General features: G+C 54.0%; 4 protein-coding genes across 4 annotated transcripts; 3 read left to right on the forward strand and 1 right to left on the reverse strand.

Moving 5' to 3' along the window:
* Positions 1–1,215: 1,215 nt before the first annotated feature.
* Positions 1,216–4,395, reverse strand: HER10_EVM0006107 (glycosyl transferase group 1). The gene has a single exon (XM_035475702.1). It carries the CDS (start codon positions 3,944–3,946, stop codon positions 2,381–2,383), a length of 1,566 nt encoding a protein of 521 aa, XP_035326889.1. The 5' UTR covers positions 3,947–4,395; the 3' UTR covers positions 1,216–2,380.
* A 1,680-nt stretch (positions 4,396–6,075) lies between these two features.
* On the forward strand, positions 6,076–8,284 carry HER10_EVM0011335 (nucleotide sugar dehydrogenase; the record flags this gene model as incomplete). The annotated part of the gene is made up of 2 exons (XM_035483144.1): positions 6,076–6,337; positions 6,399–8,284. The coding sequence occupies 2 exons, from the start codon at positions 6,076–6,078 to the stop codon at positions 8,282–8,284; spliced, it is 2,148 nt and encodes a 715-aa protein (XP_035327301.1).
* A 2,624-nt stretch (positions 8,285–10,908) lies between these two features.
* HER10_EVM0012642 (uncharacterized protein) lies at positions 10,909–11,389 on the forward strand (the record flags this gene model as incomplete). The annotated part of the gene is made up of 2 exons (XM_035482034.1): positions 10,909–11,092; positions 11,175–11,389. 2 exons carry the CDS (start codon positions 10,909–10,911, stop codon positions 11,387–11,389), a joined length of 399 nt encoding a protein of 132 aa, XP_035327414.1.
* Positions 11,390–12,425: 1,036 nt separating this feature from the next.
* On the forward strand, positions 12,426–15,150 carry HER10_EVM0013047 (uncharacterized protein). Its single transcript, XM_035482419.1, has 2 exons — positions 12,426–12,706; positions 12,762–15,150. The coding sequence occupies exons 1-2, from the start codon at positions 12,590–12,592 to the stop codon at positions 15,000–15,002; spliced, it is 2,358 nt and encodes a 785-aa protein (XP_035327444.1). The 5' UTR covers positions 12,426–12,589; the 3' UTR covers positions 15,003–15,150.
* Positions 15,151–15,965: the final 815 nt, after the last annotated feature.

The following is a 15,965-nucleotide window of genomic DNA, read 5'->3' on the forward strand; positions in this document are numbered from 1 at the left end:
GTACTCCGTATGCTACATCCCTCAGACCGTCTTATTCTTCCAACTTTTTGTCTGCAAGGTTCGACCATTCCCTCAAAGGGCCTCAAAGGGGAAGCTCAGATGTGCCACTTGTGCCTGGATCTGCTGAGCATATCCCTACCTCGCGCCAGCACCCAGCCCATGGCATTGTCGGATCGACTGGAGATGGAACAAGCGTCGTTCGAGGACTGGTCGGGGGCTGAAGCAGTTCTGGGCCACAACCCGCCTCTGATTGGTGCAATTTTGCCCAGGGCGGGAGGCGCCAGGGATCTTACGTGAAGATTGTTTGGTCAGGGGCACAAGGTACGATGCTCCATCATCCATCAGCCACTGGACCAATCCACCACTCGAATTGCTAGTGAAGATTGGAGAGGCACAGTCAGCAGACACAGGGCACTCATTAGGGGCTTGGATCCCATCGGCGACAGCAACCACCGGTTTTAGACTTTGAAGCCGCACGATGCACAATCCGATGTACGAACACACTGGAGACGGGTACCACAGCACGTATCCGTCTATTCCAACGCCAACAATGAGGTGCTAGAGTCTAGAGAAGCAAAGGATGGGACGTGTCGTGATTGAATGGTCTTTGCGCCTTTTCGCTCGGATGCGATGACTGTGGTACGCATCGCAAGGATGAGGCGCGACAATTAGCAGAAGACGGACGGACATTGATACCATCAAGAGACTCGATATCGCGGCCATCAAGCCATTCGTTCCAAGAATGGCCGCATCATCACGCTCTCATCGGACACCAAGAGCCAAAGAAGGCCAAGCCTAGCTCTGACATTAGAGAATCACCACAGCGTCCAACTCTCTCAGCAGAGTCAGCACCCATCAACAGTCAAAATTCGTCCTCACACCGAGTGAGCAGGCCTGCATTACCGCGCGCGGCGTCTGCAGAGTGCAGACTGCAGGCAGCGGCCCTTGTCTCAGGTGAAACGCGTGGGCCCAGCACGACCAGGTCGAGCGCTGAGCATTTCCATGGCATCCATGCAGACACCGCTGCGCACCTCGCCCAATTCGATGGACACCGCCCTGAATGGGAATGGAGAATGGGCAGCACGGCTAAGCGGCATACGCTGGGAGCCCATGTGCAGCTTCTTTTCAGCGCCAGTTCATTGAAATTGAATTGAAATGAATTGGGGAGGATATCTGACATTTTCGAATTGGGCTGCTCCGAAGGTCTTTTGGGCTCGAAGTACCTACTGCGCCACAGCCAAAAATGATGCGCAAGCCACATTACTCCTTAGCCACAAGCCACGATAGGAGAGGTGGATGTCACCAGCCACACCTCGCAAGTTTGGTCTTCCGACAGAGTATTACATCGACCCTCATCCTCTGGAGTCTCCTCACAACGACGTTTCATCCTCTGGTCGCTGCCCCCCTGCGATTTTTAACCTCCTGTCACCAAAAAGCTTGGCTTCCCTCTCGTCTGAACCCTGGCCTACTATTGCTCATCAAAATGATCGCCCCTGAGACTTATCCTATTCGCTCGATGCCCTGCCCAATGGCCCATCTACCGGGAGAAGCTGGCTCATCCTCAATCTTAGGATACGGAGATCTGGTGCGGTGAGCTTGTGGGAGAGCAATACATGTCAACCGTTGAATAAGATTGATCGCCGCCTCTATCAGAAACATCCCCGCGATCTGTCAACATCTCTATCCGTACAATAAGCCCAGACCACACACTACGCAATCCCGCATCATTACCTACGAATACCTACAGGCTACCACAGCACGAAGTAGAGGCTGGTCACATCGAGCTTCGGTTCCTGGCCGCCGAGGAAAAGCGACGATGTTCCATCGCGACCGCGAGAACCACACCGTGGCCGAAGCCCGAAACGCCTCCTCCATCTCCTGGTCGCTCCTGGTGCGACCAGTTTCGGGACCCAGCCGGACCAGGCACGGTTGATCGCGCCCGCCCACCTTCCGGCCCCCTTGACGATAGCTCACAGTCGTTGTAATAAGGAGAGAGCGGCATTGGGAACAAGGGCTATCTCTTCGGTATCGGTAGGAGTATTCTACGGACCACCGGCGATAGACTCGTCAACCCGGTGGCTCACGGGCCTTCAATGACGCGGCCGTGGTGGAATACTCGGCTACCACGGCAAGCATTATCGGTTCATCTCAAAATCAACGGTTCATTACTGGATTGACACGATAAGGCTTACAGTTCAAACATCGCCATGGAAGACTAAGGAGATATTTGCTACTAGTGCCCCCGTCGCAGATACTACCAAATTACCAAGACATCGCCAAACGCCAATACTAAGCCACAAAACACCAATGAACCTGTCTCGCTCCTGGGAGTATCGCATCGGCGCCCTTGAATGAAAATCAAACCAACCATTCCGTGCCATTATTCCGTCACTCGCTGGCCCCAGTATCGTGGCAACTTGCCCTTGGCCCATAGAGCCACCTCAGTAAACGCCAGATACATGCCTGTAAAGAACCAGAAAGTCATGACGACGCCGAAGCCGCCCACAAGCTTGGCATCTACTATTCTGCCCACTACAACGTCACGCATAGCGTTGTTCATGAGCAGCCAGCTGTATACTGGTACAAGCTGGCTGGCTTGCATGGCGATGGACGAACGCTGATGGGTAATCTGGGCCTTTTCTCGCTCTCGCTCTTCAATGGTGTCAACCATCCTCCAGGCGACTTGATTGTTAATCTTCTCCCAAGTAGCCTCGCACGCCATCGCTCGAGCCTGCGCGGCCATAGCCTCCCGACAGTCTCTGTCTTTTGAGAGGTACATGACCTTGTCGACAAATGTATCCAGGTCGTCGGGTGGTACAAGGTATCCCGAGCGGTCATTGTCGATGATATCGCTTGGCCCGCCCTCATCGCGAGCGACTACCGGAACGCCGCTTGCCATGGACTCCAGGACGACCAAGCCAAAGGTTTCGGTGACAGAGCAGTGGAGGAAAATGTCGCCCGATGCGTACGCCGCCGCCAGGTCGTCTCCGATCTTGAACCCGGCGAATATGACTTTGCCTTGGTCCCTTAGAGGGTCAAACATCTCGTGAACCTCTCTTTCGACTTCTGTGTTACGGTTCCCGCCCACGACATAGAGCTTGAAACGGAGGCCCCTTGCATCGAGTTCCTTTACTGCCTTGGCGAGGAAATCAAACCCCTTCTCACCCGCCACCCTGGATACACATATCAGAATGATCTCTCCATTCGGCGCAATCTGCTTCCTCAACGCCTCGCTGCGCATTTCTGGTCGGAACACCTCTGTTTTGACGCCTCGTCGGAGCACCTCAAGCTTGGAGCTCTGGACCCCCTGGGCCTCGAGATACTTGCGCACGAAGCGTGAGGGGTAGAAGATGGTCTTGATCGATTCGTGCTGGAACAGATAGCTCTGGACCATGGCGAAGGCGAAGACGGCCATGGTGCTAAACGGATGAGGGAAGAGGATGGCGCAGTACCCGGCCAGGTCGGTCTGAAAGTTGCAGATCACCGGCACCCGTCTCTCTTTTGGCTGTTGTTGGAGCTGCAACATGACCTGGAAGCCCAGTGACGCCGGCGAGGCGAGGTAGATCAGGTCGGGCGGGCTGTCCGACCCAAAGGTTCTCGCGAAGAGGGCCGATACTCGCACGGGGTAGACGACAGAGAGCTCAGGGTTGAAGGGCAGCGGGTATCCCTGAAGGCGCACTTCGACCTGACCGTCATCTTCTGTTGCGGGAGAGAAGGTGTTGTGCTGGGTGTGGTTGTGTGGCGCCACGACGGCGACGAGTGCGCCGTGGGATCGCAGGTGTTCGACAAGCATCAATGTCGTCCGGCTGACGCCGTTGACGGGGCCAAAGGATTCTGTGCAGAGCAGAATGCGCTTGCCTCGTAATGAAGATGGGAATACGGAGTTGTCGTGAGCTGGGTACCGTGGCATGGTGCCGTAGCTCTTGGGTAGAAGTGGTTCTGCCATTGCCGGTGGCTACGATACCTAGGCCAGTTGCAATGTCAGCTGGATTCACACTCCCATCAGAGGGCCTGCATTTTACCGAAGAATCGCTCGAAAGTCTCGCAGCGACGGTCAGTATGGCCTGTCACTAATCGTTGGTGTGTCGATGGATCCCAGGTCTTGCGTGCAGAGGAAGGGAGACGATGGCGTTCGCCGAGCATGAGGGAAATGCGCCATAGACGGCGCTTGGCCTTCTGATATCTCCTTCGCCCATGGCTGCGATGTTCGGACTGCAGATGATGCGTACAGGTCAAGCGACCTAGATGTCTCACCGTGCTAGGCCTGCTATCACGCAGGTACCTGTGATGATGTGTGGCGGGGGAGGGGCAGACGAGACTCGAATGAAAGAGCCTGTCGATGTGTCGCGCTGGACCACATGGCAAGCTTCTCTGGCCGACCGCAAACGTAGTGGGGGCGGGGCAACTCATTAAAGATTGTCGGGTGCATCGCTGCAGGGTCCAGAAGCCGATTCCGGTTGCGTGTGGAATTGTTCCCGAATTATTCTTCTTTGATGGTTGGTGCCTGTGGCTGAGACTGGTGAGACCACATCACGGGAACTATGAAGCGGCCACCATTTCCCTGAACCTGTCAGATATTTGAAGATTATGTTTATGCTCTCTTCATGTCCGTGAAGGTCTGGTCGATGTCGCAAGTCTGATATGCACATCTGAAGCCGCATAGCTGAGGGGCGAGCATTGCTATCAAGTCCCTGCTGACGATCAACGATGGGATCAAGCAAAACTAATCCCGCATTCAAGCTCAAGTGGTTCCAGAGAGTCCCCAAGCCAAGCTTTCCACCTGCTCATCTTTTTTTTTGGGACACCTGTTTTCGTACAAGCTGAAGTGATACAAAATTCACAAATCGCGAGACATCAGGTCAACGGCCAATGAGAAGCCCGGAACGCGGCACATTTCCGCTTCGGTGGATGAGAACCAATCAGCGAGACGGCGACACCTTTCTTAAGTTACCAACACGATTGAAAGGTCACATTGTCTAGTTGTTTGTCAAAGATTGGCCACATGACAAGTTTCTGATTCATACACTTGGGAAAAGGTCGCCGAAAAGGCGAATCGCGGGCTGTGTACAGATGCTCGTGGTCCCTCCGGTTGGGTGAGGTTTATCGACGACCTCTTTTCCACGATTTACACATTCTGGTGTAGATTCCACGGCTATCTCGTCCAAGCCTGACGAATCGTGGTCTTTCGCCTGCACGATTGGCCCTTTACAAGGATGCAATTCGCTGAATTCCCATCGCCCATGCCGGCTCGAAGTGCTATCAGTTGGAGGGGTCATCGTAGTGGGGGAGGGGCCATCGTGATGTTCTCGACGGAGATCTCATGGCCACCTGCTTTGATACTCGACGATAAGCCGTGCTGCTGTCAACTCGTAGCTATGCATTCGTTGGCAACTTGCGATACGCTCAGCCGCTATCGGGATCAAAGTACAAGCTAGCATTCTCGTCGACCCGACCCTACAAAGGTCATATCGACGCTGCCATTCCTCATGTTCAGACGTCGCATGAACTCTTTGCCTGAAGCTCTTTATGCCCTATTACACCTCCAATCTACATACGATCCATCCCACGTCTAGCTATAACCTCCATCTCCCCAGCTTACAGCACACATCTGCTCGGAAACCGGCAACTTTGACCGCCGCGCCGCGTCTCCTCGATCACCACCACCCTACATTGACGCGCGTCAAGCTCTTGAAGCTGATAAAGGGCCCATCGCTCATCGCTCATCGCCCATCACTGGCCTTTAGTACAGTAAAAAGCTCGATCATCAGACGGGCGGTTGCTAAATCGAGCACCGGCGCGCCCTGAAAAGCCACGTCAGATCTACAGCCAGACCGGTTCGTTCCCGCACGGCCGCCACCGTTTGGGGGACCTTGCCTAATTGAAGATAGTGAAACGAACGCCCTTTTTTACCATCGGACGAAATCACCAGCTTGCTAGTGGATAGCGAGGGCGGGTTTGGGTATTGCGTTTTTCGGATTGAAGCGATTTGGGCTATATACAGATCGGATTCTGAACACCAGAGAGAACGATAGATGGGACAGGATCTGTCTGAAGTACTTGATTACGGCTGCGACAATGGCGGATGTTTACGATATCAACACTGTCATTGGGGACGAGGATGCGGATGAGAGAGCGTCTACAGTTCCCACGACGCCTGAGGGCAGTTGCACTTTCAGTCCTGTTGTCAGAGCGGCGAGCCGGCTGGTCATTGACGGCGACGAAGCTGGCGAGGATGTGTTTCCTCAACTGGACACGAAGGCCGAGGAGGTCAGCTTAACTGGCAATATTGGCAGCAGTCCGGTTCGCAACATCTGTTGTGTAGGTGCTGGCTACGTGGGTAAGTTGTGTTCTCGGGATGTATGATTCTCTGTTATCAGGAAAGTTAACCTTTGATTCAGGAGGGCCCACGGCGGCGGTCATCGCGTTCAAGAATCCTCACATCCGCGTTACGATTGTGGATAGAGATGAGCGCCGGATTAGGAGGTGGAACTCGAAGCATTCTCCCATCTATGAGCCTGGGCTACGAGATATCGTAAGAGTCGCGAGGGACGGCACCAAGGAATATTCAACGCCAGTCTCTAGTGATTCCGTCAAAATGGACCGCCACCAGACTTTCTCGCCATCCTCATCAGTCACATCTGAGTGCGGAAGCCAATGTGGTGAAAACAGCATCAGCAGTATCTCGATCCCTCATAGGCAGCCGAATCTCTTCTTCTCGACAGACGTCCCAAGATGCATCTCAGAAGCGGACGTGGTTCTCATCGCAGTAAACACCCCTACAAAGACGCGGGGTCACGGCGCCGGCAGCGCGACAGACATGGCGGCCTTTGAGGCCGTCACCGCCGAGGTCGCCAGACACGCGAGACCAGGGGCAATAATCGTAGAAAAGTCCACCGTACCATGCCGGACTGCAGAGCTTGTGCGAGAAACAGTGAGTCCACATCACCGACGAGCGAGCTCACGAAGTACGTCAACAGGGTGGCTAACACAGCATCTCCAACAGCTCGCCGCCCATCGACCAGGCGTCCACTTTGAAATCCTCTCCAACCCAGAGTTCCTCGCCGCCGGCACAGCAGTAAACGACCTCCTGCACCCAGACCGCGTCCTCATCGGCGCAGACACGACGCCCTCTGGTCATCGCGCAGCCGAGGCGCTGGCGAGTGTATACGCCGCCTGGGTCCCACGCGCACGCATCCTCACGACGAATGTCTGGTCCTCTGAGCTCGCGAAGCTAGTCGCCAACGCGATGCTCGCGCAGCGGATAAGCAGTATAAACTCCATCAGCGCAATCTGCGAGCGGACGGGCGCGGATGTGGGTGAAGTTGCTGCCTCCGTCGGCCGGGACCCGCGTATCGGGGATAGATTCCTGAAAGCGGGTATCGGATTCGGGGGTAGTTGTTTCAAGAAGGATATCTTGAGTTTGGTGTACCTTGCCGAGTCGCTTGATCTCGACGAGGTTGGAGAGTATTGGCGGCAGGTTGTCAAGATGAACGAGTACGCCCGTGAGAGGTTCACGAGGCGCGTGGTCAAGTGTCTCAATAATACCCTGGCCGGGAAGAAGATTACGGTCCTTGGGTATGCTTTCAAAAAGGATACGTCAGATACGAGGGAGTCGCCTGCGCTGGAGATTATTCGGGCGCTGTTGGAGGAGGGACCACGGGAGATTGCGGTGTTTGATCCGTGCTGTAATCCCCTCGTGATTCAAGCGGAGATCCAGCAGCTCTGTGGCCTACAGACGACAATGTCGAAGGACGACGGAGGTGGCGCTGGACCCTTGATTGTGTACGGGAACGCGTACGACGCTTGTCGTGGTAGTAATGCGGTTCTCATCACCACCGAGTTTGACGAGTTTCGGAACACGGGCGAGCTCGGTGTCAGGGATACGCCGGGTTCTGCGCATTCTGATCCTTCCTCTCCCCGCGGAAGCACGACATTGCGGGCGGCGGAGGCGGTGGGTCGAGGGCTTCGGCAGCCGGATGTGAGACCTGCGCTGGGGGAGGGGGAGATGGGCGCGGCGACTTTGGATGATCCGCTTGGGCGATACGTTGCTGAGCCTGCTTGTGCGGGAGATTGCCCGGATTGTCGGGTGGAGGAGAAGTCGGAATGCAGGGTTTCGGGATCGGAAGAAGGGAAGACGGCCAAGGAGAGGGTTGACTGGGAGAGGGTGGCGGGCGATATGCAGGTTCCGAGGTGGGTGTTTGATGGGAGGGGGGTGATTGATGCTGATGAGATGGCCAAGCTGGGGGTTCGAGTTGAGAGTGTTGGGAGACGGGGGAGGAATTGAGATTTTGTCTTCTTAAGGAACCGGCAGAAGAAGTATAGACTATATCTTACCTAATACTTTATGAGATAAAATGAGTGGTGTAAAGAAAGTCATGGTCTAGAGAAGCTGTCGTGAGAGACAATGAGCCAAGTTCGCAAGAGTCTTGTCAAACCGACCACCACCTATCAGGAACCCATCCTCAAAGCTAGCGATAGCTATTTGGGAACTGACTCAAATGGCAAGGGCAGAACCAGTGCCGACATGAACGGAATAAAGTCCGCGAGCACCAGCAGCTGCGTCCTGGAGGCTTACTTCGCTTACCTCAATGCGCATCTGATGCGTGTGCTCTTCTCTTCGTCCCATCCTCGAGTTGCCGTTTCACGTCGAAAACTTGAGATATTTCTTTCTCATCATCCCAAAGGAACTCCTCACATCCGGCTCGTGAGTTCGTCTGAGGATCGTGCAGAAGGGAGATTGCAGGTTCTAGACTCAGAATTCTCACCATGAGCTGCATTGCATGCCAACTTCACTGCTTTCTCGCCTTCCCACTGACTGCTTCCTCTCACTGCTCATCATCTACTTTTACGGCTATCAACTATATCATTCCGGCCACAAGTTCAAGCAAATAAATACTGTTTCAAAACCTGGCGGGGCACTAGTAAAATAAACATCAATAAGCTCGTCATCAACGCAGAGCCTCAGTTACCATCTGCTACGTGCATCGACTGACTCTCCTGATTCCACCATACTGGACTGTTTCTGATCGCCAGAGTCCCCATTCCATGGAAAACCACAGGGGGATGGACCATGTCCGCGGCCATCGTGATGCATTGCGATTGGCGAGTCGGCGCGGTCTGTTCGCGTTTCACGTTGCACTCTTCCCACCCAGCGCGCACGAGTCTCGCGTCTCAGTCAGGAGCCCAGGACTTGGGCACATGGGGCATCGAGGAGCCGTGGAGAGAGGGAGAGAGAGGATGTGAGTAGGGATTGTGCCTCCCCTTGTTCCCCTCTTTCCAACCTCTCCCCATGCGATGGTTTTGTTTCCGAGACATGTAAGACGAGTCGTTCGAACCCAGAATTTGCCAGTTTCGGTATGAAGCCGTCTTGCGTTCCTAACCAGCTCACCTTTTCTCACGCACACTACCCCTTGTGCCTCATCTTGCCCCCCTCCTGGTCCACAACTTTCTTTTAGAGTATTCTGCACCGTCTTGAAGCTTGATAGGCTTGCCGGCGCGCGCCGGGTGGCCAATTTCGTCAGGTCCGGGGTAGTATGCACTGGGGGTGTTTGGTTTTCCTTCCGTCCAACCTTTTTTTCCTTTCCCTTCTGAAGCTTGAGCTGCTGTTTCATCCATGTGTGCTGTGTGCGGGAAGCGGCTGCGTCCTGAGTCTGAGGATTTGGTGTGTGAGGGACGGCATGGAGGGAGAGATGTGACTGTCTGATATAGGTGTTGAGGCTTGGAGTACCTCTTTCTCCTTTGGATGATGTGAGGATGATCTTTTTTCTATTGATTTTGCGTGTGCTTGCATCGTGACTTTGCCATAATTTTGCGACCAGCGAGCGAAAGGAGTTGATTCTCCTATGCGTCCTACGACACCTAATCATCGACCTTGAGAGTTTTCATTTCGTGCCTTGCCGAGAATACTTAGGACCAGACAGGATGAGAGGAACAGAGGCATCAGTTCTGGTCCTCTCGGGCCTCGCGGTGCTAGCGGGCGCCAGAGAGGTCCAGGTCGACGACGTCCCCGTCGAATGCGCAACAATATGCGGGCCCATCGTCGAGCTCACCTTCAAATGCGACGTTGACAACACCTTCGACGAGCTCAAGAGACTAAAGAGGAGGAAAGTCGACGCACCGCAATACAGACCGCCGCCAGAAAGACGACACGCGAAAAGACCATCACCAGCAGGCGCACACGGAGTCGTTCGCCGCCACCACCACCGCAGACCAAACCAAAACGACGCGGTCGAGGCATCAACACCCGGCCTAGACGAGCCTCAAGCTACAAACGTCGCACAACAGCCTCCTCAAGATGCGCAACAACCTGCACAAGACGCGCAGCAGCCGGCCGTGGACGCTACACCCGGCTTCATTGCCACGCTGCCCTTTTCTGCCCCCGCACCGGAGATTCCGCTGAGCACAAATACGCCGGATGCCCAGAACACACCTACACCTTCGGCGCCGCCTCCTCCTCCACCACAGGCGACGCCATCAATAGATCCTCCGCCACAGGTACCGCCGCCTGTGCCTGTCTTGATCACATCGACTGTGTTCCTGACTGTGTCGGCGCCGACGATACCCACTCCGGCGCCACCACCGCCGCCTCCCCCGGTACAGGCTCCCCCGCCCGTCCAGGCCCCACCTCCGGTGCAAGCTCCGGCCCCGATTCAAGCCCCGCCTCCGGCCCAGCCGCCTCCGGTGATCACAGCCCCGAGACCTCAACAACCGCCACCACCTCCTCCGCCATCATCAACATCAAGGCCCACGCCTCAGCAACCTCCAGCCCAACAACCGCCGCCACAACAGCAGCCTCAGCGTCCGCCGCCACCACCGCAAGAGCAACCCGCTCCTTCATCATCTCAGCAAACCACACCTCCGATGCTCCAGCCGACACCGTCACAGCAGCTTCAGCCTCCACAAGCGTCTATGAGCAACCCGGCTGCGATACCGATCATGGGGCCGGGCCCGGAGAAGCAGCCGGATAACAAGTCGCCTAACGACCGTGAAGAAGCCGAGAAACAGTGTACTTGTTCAAACAAGAGCTTCGACGTGCAGTTGCTGGCTGGGTTGTGTCAGAGCTGTATCCGGAAGACTGGAAACCGAGCAAACAGTGAGTGCAATATTCTCCTACTACTCCTTACCATTAAAAGAGGGGCTTGATTGGTTTTGAAACACGGACTGACGGGAGATAGACCTGGACTTCATCATGAAGGAGTGCAACTTTGTGGAATCGACATATACACCTGATCAAGATCGGCTCGTCGATACTATCCGCGTCGTCGCAGAGAAGCCGTTTTTGACGTCCAGCGGAAACGTCATGGCTGATGCTGGTAGAGTAGGGGCCGGATGCGCTGCTGCTATGGCGGTGGCTGTTAGTCTTGTGGCTGGGATGGCGATGCTTCTCTAAAGCGTCGTCGCGTAACTTATCTGGAGTGGGAATGGAGTAAAAATAATGATATCCTGGGTGGATCTGGTTGATGGCCCGGAGTACGGTCTTGCTGGTTATGGTTTGTCCAGTTTGGAAAAGAAGAAGAGAAGACTCAGACTCATCTAGTCGTCACGACTTACATTAGTAGGCCAATAATGAGAAAGAACTCCGCGCTATGTCGCCGGCCTATGGTTCGAGGTAAATATTCGGGCAAGCTTGTACTGCTAAGTTGTCATCACACATGAAAGCCATGGTAGTGTCGCAGAGCAACAGCCGCCAATTCGCATCAACCTGTGTGCTAATCTGTCTCTGTCACCTTCATATCTGGATCGAAGTTGAAGTGTTCAAACCACTGGCACTTTGATAAATGATCTCTTACATCCATGTCATTTTACTCAGCCTGGGCGTATTTCTAGAGACGAAGCGACGAAGACTTTATGCCGATACGCACAAGTAAACGGAGACACTAATTGGTTGAGCTTAAAATGTACTTCATGTTGACCCAGAGATGCTACACCCGAAGCGTATGCCAAAAGAGCGCCCATGAACTTGGTAAAGAATGTTTTCCATGAAAAATAAAGTCTGACCATCCTATCACTAGAATAGACCGGTCAGTCACCATCTTAATTCTGATGTGCAAGCCTTTTTCTACTGTATTTAATGCACCTTCAACATGTCTAGCGGCTCATTTCTTCCCTGAGGGCATTTCGTCAACTGAGAGGGACCACTACGATCACAAACAACAAAGGTTTTGAGTCTTGCAGACTTCATCCAGGTCGAAATGGTCGTGTAAATGTCGTAAATCAATTTCCGGCACTTATTGGCTCCTAGTTATCGGATGAAAGTTTGAGCGGGGGAGACGATGGAATTCCGCAGCAGTTGTCTTGCTCATCAGGCAACAGGATGCGGCCACCCTATTCTTGGCCGCTGGTTTGCATTGCCTCGTTTCCGCCTCCCACCACAACTATAAGTATCACACGAATGCCCTCCGAAATTCTGTCCTACTAACTGGCATCAAGTCAACTCAATCGCCTCTCATTTACTCTCTTCTTGTCTTTTCCCCTCTTCTCGTCGAATCTCACCAATTATTACACTCGTTCAGGTCTCGTCTCGTAATTTCCCCACTACAGCCAAGTTCCCAATACACTCATATCAGCGAGACCACGAAACTCATCGAAAATGTCAGACATTGCCCACAACAAGGAGTACCATGTGCGAGACTTGGCCACTCGATCCGTCACACTCTATCCCAACAGTGCCCAGCTCGTAAGAGACTTGCGCAACCTACAACTGAAGGTGAGGATACCTGTGTCCCCTGCGATGTCTCGTCCCACAACTGACTGGAAACTAGCCCGGCGCTAACGAGATCACCATATTCGGTCTTACACCCACAATTGATGAGTCTACAATCAAGGTAGACGGGGCCGGCTCAGCCATCATTACCGACATCGCCATTGAGCTTGTTCCCAACCGCGAGAGCTTCCAAGATGTCTATCCTGACTCCGATGACGAAATGTCGGATGCCGATGTCCCTCCCGAAGAAGACGGAGAAGATGAAGAAGAATCCGAGGAGAAGGAACCTTCGGCCCTCGACAAAGTGCGAGCCCGGATCAGACAGCTGAGAGACGAGGAGCGCAGCGCCAAAGAAGTCGTCGAAAGCGCAGCCAATCGTCTCAAGATCCTCGATGCTCACGGAGCTTCGCTCGAGAGCAAAGAAGGCGTCAACATCGCTGACAGCATCGAAACGTACCGAGCCGAGCGAGAACGAATCTTCCAAGACCACGTAGCCGGAGTCACCCGCGGACAGGACAACATGAAGCGCCTCAGCATCGCTCTCAAGCAAGAAACTCGGCTCGTGAAGAGACAAAAGAGAGAGGCGGCAGACGTGACTCGTGCAGCGAAGAAAGCCCGCAAGGAGCGGGACAGGCAGGCGCAAAAGGATGCCAGGGAGAAAGCGAAGTTACAGAAGGAGAAGGCTCGAATTCGGGCGGAGCGGGAGCGCTTCTGGCCTAAGCTGTGTTACTCTGTCCGGGTGTCTCTCGAGGTTATGGCTTTCACCCCATCATCCTCCCGTCGTACATCGGTATCGAGTGAGACGGCCCAGGCCTGGACACCAGCTCCTGATAGGTCCGACGAAGGAAAAGACATCAAGTGCGACTTGTCACTGTCATATGTGACATCTTCCGCATTCTGGGCTCCGAGCTACGACTTGCAGTTGTTCACCACAAACAACACCGGCATATTGTGCTACGACGCCCGCATCACCAACAAGACTTCCGAGACGTGGAGCAACTGCAAAGTTGTCCTTTCGACTTCTCAAGCCACATTTGCCGGACTCGAGAACGCCATACCTATTCTGAAGCCTTGGAATATCAAGTTGGCGCCAAAAGAGGGCAACACGAACGGGACGGACATCCTTTCCAGTAGGGAGGAACGTCAGCAACGAAGTGAATGGTGGCGTGCCCAACAGACCAAGGCACAGCCCCAGAAACCTCGCAGCGATTTATTCGGTGTAGACCACAACAACGCCGGCAACAGCGCCGCGAATCTGGCCGATTATCAGCAGAGTCTGATGGTACTTAACCAAGATTCGAAGCACCGACGAATGATGTACCCAGCACAAGGGCAAGGCCAGGCACAGCATCAGGCTCAAATACAAGCGCAAGTGCAGGCACAACAGATGCAGCAGATGCAGGCGCAACAAATGCAGGTGCAACAGATGCAGCAGATGCAGCAAATGCCCCAAATACAGCGACCAGCCCATGTAGAGCGAATGCTGCTAGGTGGATCAAGACGACAGGAGCCAATTCAAGAGCCCATGGGATCTGAAGCGTCCGAGGAAGACGAAAACCTCGATTTCCAAGAGTCTACTGTCGAAGAGACGGGATTCACCACAACCTACGACCTCCCAGGCACAAAGACGCTGCCACCTCGTCCTACGGCATCCAAGCAACGTGTCGCCCGGATCAACTTCTCCAACATCGCCTTCAGCCATACCATCATTGCGAAGTACAAACCCGTTGCGTACCTCAAAGCACGAATCCGAAATAGCAGCCGCCTCACTTTGCTCCGGGCCGAAGCAGGTCTCACTCTCGACGGCACCTTCATGGGTCGCACCCACTTGCCGCGCTGTAGCGCCGGCGACGTCTTTTCCCTGGGTCTCGGCATCGACCCGGCGATCAAGGTCAACTACCCCAAGGTTGACGTCCGACGAACGACGACAGGGCTCTTTTCCAAGGAGAACAGCTCTGTGTACAGTCGCAGCATCACGGTTTTCAATTCCCGTGCTTCGGCGGGTAAACCCGTCTCACTCCTTGTGCTTGACCAGGTTCCCGTGTCGGAAGACGAGCGTCTCAAGGTCGATATCTTGGCGCCCAAGGGGCTCGTTGTTGATGGCTCAGGGGTGTCGACCGGGCAGCCCGCTCGCGAGAGTAAGCAGGATGTCGACTGGGGTCAGGCGACGGCAACGTTGAAGGGGCGTCAAGGCCAAGTGGAGTGGCAGGTGAAGCTCAATGCTGGCAAGGCTGTGAAGCTTGGCTTGGAGTATGTCGTTGCCCTCCCCACAGGAGATTCGGCAATGGAATGCTCATAGCCGTTACTTGGCGATAGTTTCAGAAGATTGATCGACGAGGTTTGTAGGATGGAAATGTCATCTTCTTGGGTCCATGTGTGTAATGTGGAGGTATTTTGGGCTGAGAGTTGGAGTCTTTTCTGGGCAGTGTACGTGCTTTACTTTCAGGGGAAGACAACTTTCCATAAAGAATTATATGAACTGTTCACAATTACCTTCCGCATTGTAAGATCATCCTCACGTCGAGGTCGAAGCGGCGGATACAATTGCCTACAAAGAAGAACCCCGAATACAGTTCTAGCATACGACAAAGCTTCATCGGCACGTCGCCGAATTGAGCCGCCGGAAACTTAAGCCGGAGAAAGGGTCCAGAAGCTCTTGTGGAAGAAAACAAATTGCTCTATTCGGATTAGACGTTACCCGGCGGATTATTACCCTTTGCCTCCTCAGCCACTTTGCTAACAATGCTCGCTTAATTATCGCCGACAATGTCAAACAAGTCGGAGATTTCGAGCGGAACCAAAAGAAGGGTGGGCATTTGATACGAACCAGAGCTTGACTTCGGACGGAATTGAGACCTTTGGAAAGTTAATCAGCTCTTACCTAATGTTTCCACATTTCCGATTCTAGCATTTCATGGTAAACAAGTTGCCACCAATCATCAGACCAGGCCTTCCAGGCCCAAAGGGTCCGAGTCCTAGAGCATGCAACTTATGCCTCGCATCGTTGACGATTCTGGTATTTTGCAATTGTCGGGCATAAAACCAACGAGAGGTGATTGAAGAGACATAATTGCGAGTTGAGTCTATGGCATGAGACGATGGCCTCCTTTAGCCTGGGTAGTACCAAAACAGAAGGGGACGGATAGGGGGCGAGGGCTGACGCCCTGGCGCAAGGACTGTCAACGCGGGCTATACGCTAGTATCTCAGTGGTCGCATGAATCCGTCAATCAAACGCTTTTATTTTAGATCTTTCTATTCATA

Source organism: Colletotrichum scovillei, assembly GCF_011075155.1.
Source record: "Colletotrichum scovillei strain TJNH1 chromosome Unknown Contig00011, whole genome shotgun sequence".
Taxonomy (NCBI): domain Eukaryota; kingdom Fungi; phylum Ascomycota; class Sordariomycetes; order Glomerellales; family Glomerellaceae; genus Colletotrichum; species Colletotrichum scovillei.